Genomic DNA, 12,265 nt, shown 5'->3' on the forward strand with positions numbered 1-12,265 from the left:
TATAACGTGTGTGTTTCTGATACGGATTATTTTGACGCATATATTGAATTCGGATTCACAAAGTATGATTTGTGGTTCCCTTTCTTTCTATTGCCAACTACGCTGCAATCCATGTGAACCACCCGACATAAAATCCAACAATAACTTCCCTTCAGGATCTAATCGTCGTCATCTTCAACCCCAACTACTACGTCATTATGTCCTACCAATATCTTTCTCGAAAGCCGAATACCAGACCATTATTGCCCCATTGATTGCTCCTCTACATCTTGTTGGGCTGATGGCCCATATTCAGCCCATGTGGGCTTTATCAGCCCACAGCCCACACCCTCTCTTAACCTAACCCTAATTAAGATTAGGGGGGTGTGGTGGCTGCGTTTTAGAGGCAGATTAAGGCTATAAAAAGGCAGCAACGAGACAGATCTTGGAGGCCACGGGATTCCAAAGAGAAGAAGGAGATCAAGGCAGAAAAGGAAGAGAAAGAAAGGGAAGAAGACAAGGACAACGCAGAGAGACTGTTCACAATCATCTAGCAGTGTTCTCATCTCAGGTTAGATCAAATCTACAGTAAACTCTTGCTGTGATTACTTGGGGAGGTTTTAGATATTGTGAGCAGTGACGTGATCCTTGTATCCCAGTTATTCTCTTGTGGTTGTTGCTAGGGTTTTGAGCAAGAGATTGAGATTTGTATATTCATTATTCTCATAGTGGATTATCTCTAGTTTGCCCCGTGGTTTTTACCCTTCACATTGAAGGGGTTTTCCACGTATATCTTGGTGTTCTGTTTGATTGTGTTTCCATTTTATTCCGCTGCGTATTTTGGTCTTATAGTATTTGTTCCTATACAAAGGTTATTCCTCTTTTTATCCCCATCAACTGGTATCAGAGCGGGGTTTTGGTGATTTAATTTTTGTATTTGAACATGGAGGCCAGTAATATTTCTCGCATGATTAGTTTAAATTGAAATAATTGGATGATATGGAAACCAAGAATAGAAGATCTCTTGTATTGCAAAGATTTGTATGGACCTTTGCAAGGGGATAGTGCAAAACCTACAACTATGACAGATGATGAGTGGAAGAGGTTAGATCGAAAAACAATTGGGTTTATTAGACAGTGGCTTGATGATAGTGTCTTTCACCATGTTTCTACTGAAATTTCTGCATATTCTCTTTGGAAAAAATTGGAAAGTCTCTATGAGAGAAAAACAGCTGGCAACAAAGCTTTTTTGATCAGAAAACTTGTGAACCTAAAATATAGAGAGGGTGCTTCTATTGCTGAGCATTTGAATGAAATGCAGAGTATTATTAACCAGTTATCCTCTATGAAAATGTCTCTTGATGATGAGTTGCAGGCATTGTTACTTCTCAGTTCATTACCAGAAAGTTGGGAGACACTGGTGGTTTCCCTCAGTAATTCTGCGCCAGATGGTATTGTCACTATGAGTCAAGTAATAAGCAGTTTGTTGAATGAGGAGTTGAGAAGAAAGAGTTCAGCAACATCTCAGAATGATTCACAGTCACTTATCTCAGAGAACAGAGGAAGGTCAAAGTCCAGAAGCAGTTCACGTATGGGTAGGAGCAAGTCAAGATCAAGAAAAGATATTGTTTGCTATAACTGTGGTGAGAAAGGACATTACAAGAACCAATGTAAGCAACCTAAGAAGAACAAGAAAAAGGGAAAAGAAGTGGAGTCTACAGAATCAAAGGATAATACTACAGCTATAGTGCAGGGTGGTGATTATTTGATTTTGTCTCCTTCTGATGATATTTTTTCTTGTGTGTGTCAGGATCTTGAGTGGGTGATTGACACAGGTGCTTCTTATCATGCTACACCTCGGAGGGAGTTTTTTGCTACATACAGGTCTGGAAACTTTGGTGTTGTCAAGATGGGCAACTATGGCACAGCAGACATCATTGGCATGGGTGATATCCATTTAAAGACCAACCTTGGCTGCAAGTTGGTACTTAAGGATGTGAGACATGTGGTTGACTTGAGGCTGAATTTAATTTCAGTTGGAAGACTAGATGATGAAGACTATGAAAGCAGATTTCACAGAGGGCAATGGAAACTCAGTAAGGGTTCTCTTGTTATAGCTAATGGAAAGAAATGTCATACTTTGTACAGGTTGCAGGCTAAAGCTTATGGTGAGCAGTTAAATGCTACAGAGAAAGACTTCAGTATGGAGTTGTGGCATAGGCGATTGGGACACATGAGCGAGAAGGGGCTGCAAACTCTTTCCAAGAGAGAGGTATTACCAGATCTCAGAGGTATACATCTGAACCCTTGTATTGATTGTTTAGCTGGTAAACAACATAGAGTTTCATTTGCTAGTGCTGCTTTGTCTAGAAAAATGCATGCCTTAGACCGTGTTTATACAGATGTATGTGGTCCTTTGAGGATAAAAACTCCTGGTGGATCCGTTGATGTTCTTGGTATAAGTGGTGCACTTTATTTTGTCACTTTTATAGATGATTTTTCTAGGAAAGTTTGGGCCTATGCTTTGAAGACCAAAGATCAGGTTATTAATGTCTTTAAAGAGTTTCATGCCAGGGTTGAAAGGGAGACAGAAAGGAAATTGAAATGCATAAGATCAGATAATGGTGGTGAGTATACAGGATTGTTTAATGACTATTGCAGGTCACATGGAATCCAACATGAGATGACAGTTCCTGGTACACCTCAGCATAATGCAATTGCAGAGAGGATGAACCGCACCATTATGGAAAATATCAGATGTATGCTTTCACAGGCCAAGCTACCCAAAAGGTTTTGGGATGAGGCTTTGAGGACTGCAGTTGATGTGATCAACTTATCACCATGTACAGCCCTAGATGGTGATGTTGCAGAGCATGTATGGTCAGGGAAAGATGTTTCCTACAAGCATTTGAAAGTGTTTGGTTGTCGTGCATTTGCACATGTTCCAGATAATGAGAGGTCCAAGCTGGATGGTAAGTCTAAAGAATGTATTTTTCTTGGTTACTCACATGATCAGTTTGGTTACAGGCTTTGGGATCCAGAAAAGCAGAAGGTGTTCAGGAGCAGAGATGTGATCTTCTTTGAGGATCAAACCTTTGAGGATTTGAAGAAGAAGGCATCAGCCAAGACTTCTGCAGAAGGATTAGCAGATTGTGACCCAATTACTCCTCCAGTATATCAGGGTGATGGGGGAGATATGCAGGAAGATGGTGTAGAACCTGATATTGATCTACCTGTAGGACATGTTGAGCAAGAAGAAGTAGGAGAGCAAGTTCCCGCAGAACCTCAGTTGAGAAGATCTTTTAGACAACGTCAACCTTCCAGAAGATACTCTACAGATGAGTATGTGATGCTTACTGATGCAGGTGAACCAGAGAGTTACCAGGAAGCAATTGAGAGTGAGCAGAAAGAGAAGTGGTTAGCTGCTATGCAGGAAGAGATGGATGCTCTTCAGAAGAACCACACTTATGATTTGGTGCTACTACCAAATGGAATGAAGGCCTTGAAGAACAAGTGGGTTTTTAGGTTGAAGACTCAAGAATATTGTTCTCAACCAAAGTACAAAGCTAGATTGGTTGTGAAAGGCTTTGGTCAAAAGAAATGTATTGACTTTGAAGAGATATTTTCTCCTGTTGTTAAAATGTCTTCTATTCGTGTTGCTCTTGGTATTGCTGCTAGCCAGGACTTGGAGGTTGAGCAGTTAGATGTGAAAACAGCTTTCCTTCATGGTGATTTGGAGGAGGAAATTTATATGGAGCAACCAGAAGGCTTCAAAGTTAAAGGTAAAAATAATTTTGTCTGCAAGTTGAAGAAGAGCTTGTATGGGCTAAAGCAAGCTCCAAGACAGTGGTACAGAAAGTTTGATTCATTTATGACAGAAAATGGATACAAAAGAATGGCTTCAGATCATTGTGTGTACATCAAATGGTTTGGTGAGGATTTTATTATTCTCTTACTTTATGTTGATGACATGCTTATTCTTGGGAAAGATATGTCTAAAATTGACAGGTTGAAGAAGGAACTGAGTGAGTCTTTTGCAATGAAGGACATGGGGCCAGCAAAGCAAATACTAGGCATGCAGATTTCTCGTGACAGGAAAAATAAGAAGATTTGGTTGTCACAGGAGAAATACATCGAGAAGGTATTGGAAAGATTCAGTATGAGCAATGCTAAGCCAGTTGGTTCTCCTCTTGCAGGTCACTTCAAGTTGTGCTCAGAACAGAGTCCGTCAAGTGATGAGGAGAAGGAGAAAATGCAAAAGGTTCCTTATGCTTCAGCAGTTGGAAGTTTAATGTATGCAATGGTATGTACGAGGCCAGACATCGCATATGCAGTGGGTGTTACTAGCAGATTTCTTGCAAATCCAGGCAAAGAACACTGGGCAGCGGTGAAGTGGATTTTTAGATATCTCAGAGGGAGCTCTAAGGTTTGTTTAAGCTTTGGAGGTGGACCACCTGTGTTGACAGGTTACACAGATGCAGATATGGCCAGAGATATAGATACGAGGAAGTCTACTTCAGGTTATGTACTTACTTTTGCAGGGGGAGCTGTGTCATGGCAATCCAGGTTACAAAGGTGTATTGCTCTCTCCACCACAGAAGCAGAATATATTGCTGCTACAGAGGTATGCAAAGAAATATTATGGATGAAAGAATTCTTACAAGAATTGGGGCTGAAACAAAAAAATTATGTGGTGCATTGTGACAGCCAGAGTGCCATCCATTTGTGTAAGAACCCAATGTTTCATTCCAAGTCAAAGCATATAGATGTCAGATACCACTGGATTCGAAATGTATTTGAAGAGAAGCAGTTGCAGCTTCAGAAAATTCATACAGATGACAACGGAGCAGACATGTTAACGAAGACCTTACCAAAAGAAAGACAGGAGATATGCCGACAGTTGGTCGGCATGGCTTCACATTGAGGAGTCATGGGACAGCCTCCCTTATGGGCTGAAGGGGGAGGTTGTTGGGCTGATGGCCCATATTCAGCCCATGTGGGCTTTATCAGCCCACAGCCCACACTCTCTCTTAACCTAACCCTAATTAAGATTAGGGGGGTGTGGTGGCTGCGTTTTAGAGGCAGATTAAGGCTATAAAAAGGCAGCAACGAGGCAGATCTTGGAGGCCACGGGATTCCAAAGAGAAGAAGGAGATCAAGGCAGAAAAGGAAGAGAAAGAAAGGGAAGAAGACAAGGACAACGCAGAGAGACTGTTCACAATCATCTAGCAGTGTTCTCATCTCAGGTTAGATCAAATCTACAGTAGACTCTTGCTGTGATTACTTGGGGAGGTTTTAGATATTGTGAGCAGTGACGTGATCCTTGTATCCCAGTTATTCTCTTGTGGTTGTTGCTAGGGTTTTGAGCAAGAGATTGAGATTTGTATATTCATTATTCTCATAGTGGATTATCTCTAGTTTGCCCCGTGGTTTTTACCCTTCACATTGAAGGGGTTTTCCACGTATATCTTGGTGTTCTGTTTGATTGTGTTTCCATTTTATTCCGCTGCGTATTTTGGTCTTCTAGTATTTGTTCCTATACAAAGGTTATTCCTCTTTTTATCCCCATCACACCTCTCCCTCTCTCTCTCTCTCTCTTTCTTTCTCTCTCTCTGTATATATAGGTGTGTGCACGAATCTTTATTGGATGCACAGTAGCCACGCCATGCTCTGATAACATTTCTTTTTCCTCCCTCCATCATCTCTTCCCAGAAACCGCATACCCTCCTCTCCAAAAACCACGGCTCTGCACCATAAAAATCTCCTCCCCTTCATCCTTAGGAGTTCCTGGCGATGAAGAGACTGGGCGTCCACCCCAAGTGCCTCAAGCGGTCCAAGGCGGCCAAGAAGACCCCGATCAAGGTGGTGTACATCTCGGACCCCATGAGGGTGACCGCCACCGCCGCCACCTTCCGCTCCCTCGTTCAGAGGCTCACCGGCCGGGACTCGGTGCTCGAAACGACGGATGACTCCTCGACAGCGTCTGCATCTCCCTCGGCGGCGAGCTCGACCCCGTCGAATCATGGCGTCAGCTGCAACGTGGAGCAGGAGAACAGCTTGGTGGCTCCGATCGAAGCGTTTGATGAGGCGTTTGTTGCACGAATGCTGGAGAGCTTTTCTGGATTCATGTAGCCGACGCTGTACTAGCTCCAATCCTCAAGTAAGAGGACGTTGGGAGTTTAACAAGTGTGACTCCATCATGGTGGTGTTCTCCCAAGGATTCTGTATATATTCCTCCTTTGGTAGTATTACTGTACTTTCCATTGCACTTGCAAGTAAACTCTTATTTGAGTGTGATCTTCTTATGAAAAGATCAAACATGCTTGGCCATGGGTTATTGGAAGGCATTGGGATGATACAAATATAGGAGATGTATATAAGATTTTATGTGTAGTGGTGAATGAAGTGGAGTAGCATCTCATGGAATTCCTTCATAAACAATTCTTTTACCCATATATTATGCCTCCTGGCCACAAAAATTATATATCTTCCAAATAAAAGTTGGGATTTATGAAAAGGAAGTGATTTTTCTTACAAAAATGAACAACATTTTTGCACAAGACCTCTACTTAATTACCTTCTCACTAGAAAAGGGAAGCAAGAAATGTGTATGATTACATCCCTAGTAACTAAAAATTCCTTTTATACAATAAAATTCTTGTAGGTAACAAAACATATAACACTGGTATTCTCTATCAGTATTTGGGACACCATCTATTAATATATGTTAAGTCTTCTCAATATTGATATTCTCCTTATTTAAGAAAAAATAAAACATCTTTTTTTTTTTTTTTCTAATTTCTTATGTTTCCATTAATCTTCTCCTGATCTATACATGTTTAATTAAAACCAGTGTTATAAGGTTGAGTTAATGCTCATTGATGTTCCGTTCTTTTGCTTTGCTGTCCACTATTCATAAAACACTTATGGTAGTTCACTTGCTTTCATATTTGATAGGTTAGATAGATAAGATGGTGCTATCAACCACGTAGCCAAGTGAGCTATCATAGTTAAGGCAATTGTGTTCTTTTATCAACCAGGTAGCCAAGTCAGCTATCATGAACTTTCTTATGGGTGTCCATACAATTAGTATAGTTTTAGCTAGTTAATTATGTTAATTTAACTGTATTCATATTATTGTTATTATACAGAATAATTTTAATATCAAATCTAAAATCAAATAATCATATATCCAATGTGCGTATTTTTCAATGAGAATATTTTTATTTGATTCATAGAATGCACTTTATAGTTTAATCTATAGAATGCAGCAATACCAATCTCCTCTCTTATTATCTCTCAAAGAACCACCATGAGTGATGAAATAGAAATTAGGGAGAGTTGAGAATAGATATATAATCTCTTGTTGTATTATGTTATAAGGTGTATTAAGTCTTTAGGATATCCTATATATTATAGGTGAGAGAGGTCATCTCCTAAGAAATCTATCGACTTTCTTTTTATTGTATAATAACCATAATCAAAATATAATCATATTTTTAATTATCTTATCTAATATTTTTTCACTTACTCATTAATTTATAAGATAAAAAAATTAAAATTAAAATAAATAAAATAAAAGTTTATTAAAAATAATTTTATCAATTCAATTTTAGAAAAATTAAATAATATTTTATGCATGGTCATAAATTTTAAAATAAGTCAACAAGTCAAATAAATACAATAATACTTTATTAAATCTGATTATCAATACAAGTCACAATGGTTCTATGTCATCAATATCATGCTCCCTTCTATTAGGATCGTTTCGACATTAAGAGAGGGGGTGAATTAGTGCTTTCATAAAAATTACATTAATTCAAAAATATCGTTCAATCAAACCAGTATCGAAAAGATGTTTAACTTGCAATGTGCATAAAAGTAGTGAGCAAGTAAATCAGTAAGCAATATGAATAAAAAGCATAAATAGAAATGCAAGCTAATTTTATAGTGGTTCGGTTGTCCCGACCTACGTCCACTCTTGATTCTTCTTCCGTCGAGGCCATTGACGTTCACTATCGATCTTCTTTCGACGGATGAAGATCAACTACCCTCTTACAACTCTTTCTCTTTTTCATATGCTCAGGAAAGAACCTTTATACTTCTCTTTTACACTTAGACGTCATTCCTCCCTTAGAAATACCTCTAACTCTAGGAGGAAGATACTCTAAATTTTAAAAGAGATTACAACACATTTTCACTCAAGTATTATTTCTCTTTCTATTTAATTTCTTGCTACCTCAATTAGGAAAGAGTGGGGTATTTATAGACCCCAAATGACTTCAAAAGTAGAGTCAAAAAAATATCACATCCTCGGTTTCAACGGTACTGGCGGTCCCACCGTCAGTATTGGGTGGTACTACCACCTGCACCCTTGACAACTGGTGGTACTACTATCCAATCTGGGCGATACTACTGCCTACCAGACTGACATTGGGCGGTACCACCACTTGATACAATTTGGGAGACTGTATCTTGGTGGTACCACCACCTGTTCTACCAGTGCCACCGCTTGACCCATATATGGGTCATTGAATCAGCCTCCTAATGGGCCTAACTCAACCTTGAATCAGGTCCAATGAGCCCATAATTGAGTTAGCCTAGTTAAACCTGAAACTAACTCAATTAGACCTAGACTACTTTGATCTAGACACACATGATTACAAGCGTGAATCCTATGTTGCTTGATATATCATTGATTCATATGATCCTTCAACGCATAGTCATCTCGTTTGGTGTATTGCCCAATCGGCATATTGACCTTCTGTAACATCCGATCTCCTTTAGTACAATATCCAATCTTTTGGCCCAATGCCTGAACTTATGGCACGAAGTCCTTCCGGCATGTCGACCATGTTGAATCTTGGATTTTGATAATGAAACCAATTGATGTGTTTATGATCTAATCTACATTTTGAGTGATGTAGGACTAACTTCGATTAGGAAAGATAATTAAAGCAAGAAGAATTATGTTGGGCCGGAGTGGAACATGTTAGAAGATTGGACGTCGAGCCGAAGGATCGGTCGATGTATCAACAAAAGGCCTTGGGCCATGGGATCGCGCATCGGGCCAAGAAGAGCAAAAATTACACCAAGAAAATCAGAGTTGCGGAGGTCAACTGACCGATTGGACAATAGGCTACAAAAGAGGATAATGCGCTGAAGAATTGGACGAGGCGTCGATGAATCAATGACATGCCGAATAATATTTGATTAGCTTTGTAATAATTTTCTAGATCGAAGTAGATTTTAGGCGTAATTGGGTTGGAATTGGGCCAACTCAATTAGGGGCCAATTGGGCCTAAGTTTGGGCTGTGTTGGGCCAAGTGAAAAGGTCCAAATAGTGACCCAACATGTGAAACCGTCATGGCACAATCTCCGAGACTGTGTCAGGTGGTGGTATCACTGATTTGGGCAATGGTACCGCCCAGACACAATCTTTGAGAGACTGTCAAGCGATTGTACCGCTAGTCTGGGCAGTGGTATCGCCCAGACACAATCTTCTAGGCGGTGGTACCGCCCAGTGCAGGTGGTGGTATCGCCCGTACCCCGAAATCTTAGGGATTTGAATCTTAGCTCCAAGTTTTGAAGTCATTTGGAGTCTATAAAAACCCCAGCTATTCCTACAAGGAGTAGTAAGAAAGTTAAGCAAAACTCTATAATTCTAAAGTTGTAAACCCTATTAGAAAGTTGAGTTCCCTTCTCCTAAAGCTTAGAGAGAATTCTAAGGGAGGTGTATGAGGGATACCTTGTAAAAGAGGATCGTAAAAGGTTGTCTCATAAACTTGTGAAAAGGAGAAAAGGGGTATAAAAGGGTAGTTAATCTTTGCCCGTTGAAAGAATAATTTGGAGAAGAAGACTTTCTCTTTGAATGCCAAAGCTATGAATGCTTTGTTTTACGTCTTAGACAAAAATGAATTTAATCATGTTTCTATTTGCGAAACTACTTATGAGATTTGGCATACACTTGAAATCACACACGAAAGGACGAGTAGAGTTAAAGACTCTAAAATTAATCTTTTGATGCATGATTTCGAGTTATTTCATATAAAACCAAGCGAAACTATTATTGACATATACACCCATTTTATGGATGTCATCAATAGTTTAAAAACACTTGGTAAAAGTTTTTTCAAATTTTGAACTTGTTAACAAGATATTAAGATCCCTTCCAAAGAGTTGGGATCCTAAAGTAACGGCTATTCAAGAATCTAAGAACTTGAACCATTTTCCAATTGAAGAATTTATCGGATTTGACACTTAGAACAAATAAAGACCACTCAAGCGAAAGCTCAAGTGATGATAACTTTGAACTCTTAACAATAAAGCTTAAAAAAATTTTAAAACAAGAATCGAAGAATAAAAATAAACTTAAAAAGAAGAGGTTGCCAAAGAAGAAGACACTCAAGGTGACTACGGACAAAACGAGCTCATCCGAAGATGAGGAGCAAACCAACAAGGGCAATGTGGCGAACTACGCTTTGACGGCTTTCGTCAATAAGGTAAGCGACTAAATCGAATATCTTTTTCCTTACCATAAAATTACTTAGTATTTTTCATGATTAGTTTTAAATATATATATTTTTTATCATGAGAATTGCTAATAATACTTGCACATTAAATAAGATTAATTCCTTGTATGTTATAAGAAACAATTATGTGTATCTTGATGATTTTGTATTGTTTTTCGATTTTAAAAATGATAGATGGTTTTCATATGAAAAAAACTTGAGCATACTTACATGAAATCAATCACAAAATTTGGAACTAAAAGAACTTGAGCTATTTTTTTATAGGAATCTATCTACGCTGCCTTTATTGAATTTTTCGAAAAGTGATATTGATGATGATTTTGGATCTATTTTCATATGACTCATTTTACTAATGAGATGATATATTCAACTAAATCATTTATCGCATTTATGACTTGTGATATATTCAACATGAAACATCTTTCTTGATGCACGTATGATTCACTCTTTTAAGAGAATATTTATCAAATCATGATAAGTTGAGATTTTCTTTATATGAATCAAGGCTTTTCATTATTCTCTTATGATTCTACTTGCTATATATATTTAAGAGGAGCTTTTCGATATAAATTATGAGATTTCTTATGCATGAATCAAGATGATTGATTATTTTTTCTCCTACAATTCTTTTGTTGTTTACTAAAGAGAATATCTTTTTTAAAATTAATGACTAACAATTTCTATTAAAGATCTTATACTATTTGATCTCCTAAGATTTTCTTTTTATTATTTAAAAAGGAGATTTGTTAAGATGAATCATTTACGAATTGATCTTTCTTGATCTTTCATTTTTCATGTCATGATTTTCATTTGATTACATTTGTATTTATGTGATGCTTAGAGCATTGATATCAAGAGATTTGATAAATCAATTTATGTCATTTTGAATCTCTTGAAAATGATTTTGATGATTTCATGATTTGAATCTAAATGAGATTTTTTTTCCAATCGAATCATGAACCTTCTCTTAATTTCTTAACTTGAGATTTTCTTTTATGAATCAAAATCTCTTGCTCTTTATTCTTGTATTATTCTTGCATTTTGATTAAGAGAAAATTTTCTATTAGAATAATGTCTTTTGGTATTCAAATAATATTTGATATTATATCTTTCATGCCATGATTTATTTATGATACTCCCTTATATTCATAAATTGTATACCTCATCATATTTGATTTAAATTTATCTTTGTTATGATGTGAAAATTAATGTAAAAGGAAAAGAATTACAAAACTGTATTCTTCTCTTCTTTTTGACAATAACAAAGGGGGAGAAAGAACTCACTAGCTTACATGTTCTAAAAAGATGTAAAATTTTACTAACTTGTATATCTAAAACTTGCTAGCTTGCTCATTTCAAAAGAGAAGCAAGAATTACTAGCTTGCACATCTCAAAGTAGAAGCAAAATTACTAGCTTGCACTTCTCAAGAGAGAAGAAAGAACTTGCTATCTTGAACATCATCAAGAATTGCTATTTTGCAATCTCAAGAGAAGCAAAAGTACTATCTTACACATCTCAAGAGAGGCAATACTCATGATGCATGAACATCTCAAAATTTGCTAGCTTATATATTGGAAAATGATATAAAACTTTCCAAAGATGCTAACTTGCATGTTGTAAAATGAAGTAAAATTTTGCTATCTTGCGCTTTGCAAAGGAAGCAACAAATACACTTCTTAAAAGAGAAGAAAGAAAATTACTAGCTTGCATGATGATAAAACTTGAAATTATGTTTTGATTTGAAATTACATCT

General features: G+C 37.5%; 1 protein-coding gene across 1 annotated transcript; it reads left to right on the forward strand.

Moving 5' to 3' along the window:
• Window positions 1-5,772: 5,772 nt before the first annotated feature.
• LOC135657274 (sigma factor binding protein 1, chloroplastic-like) lies at window positions 5,773-6,111 on the forward strand. The gene has a single exon (XM_065175942.1). It carries the CDS (start codon window positions 5,773-5,775, stop codon window positions 6,109-6,111), a length of 339 nt encoding a protein of 112 aa, XP_065032014.1.
• The last annotated feature ends 6,154 nt before the right edge of the window (window positions 6,112-12,265 follow it).

This window comes from Musa acuminata, unplaced genomic scaffold (genome assembly GCF_036884655.1).
Source record: "Musa acuminata AAA Group cultivar baxijiao unplaced genomic scaffold, Cavendish_Baxijiao_AAA HiC_scaffold_243, whole genome shotgun sequence".
NCBI lineage: Eukaryota > Viridiplantae > Streptophyta > Magnoliopsida > Zingiberales > Musaceae > Musa > Musa acuminata.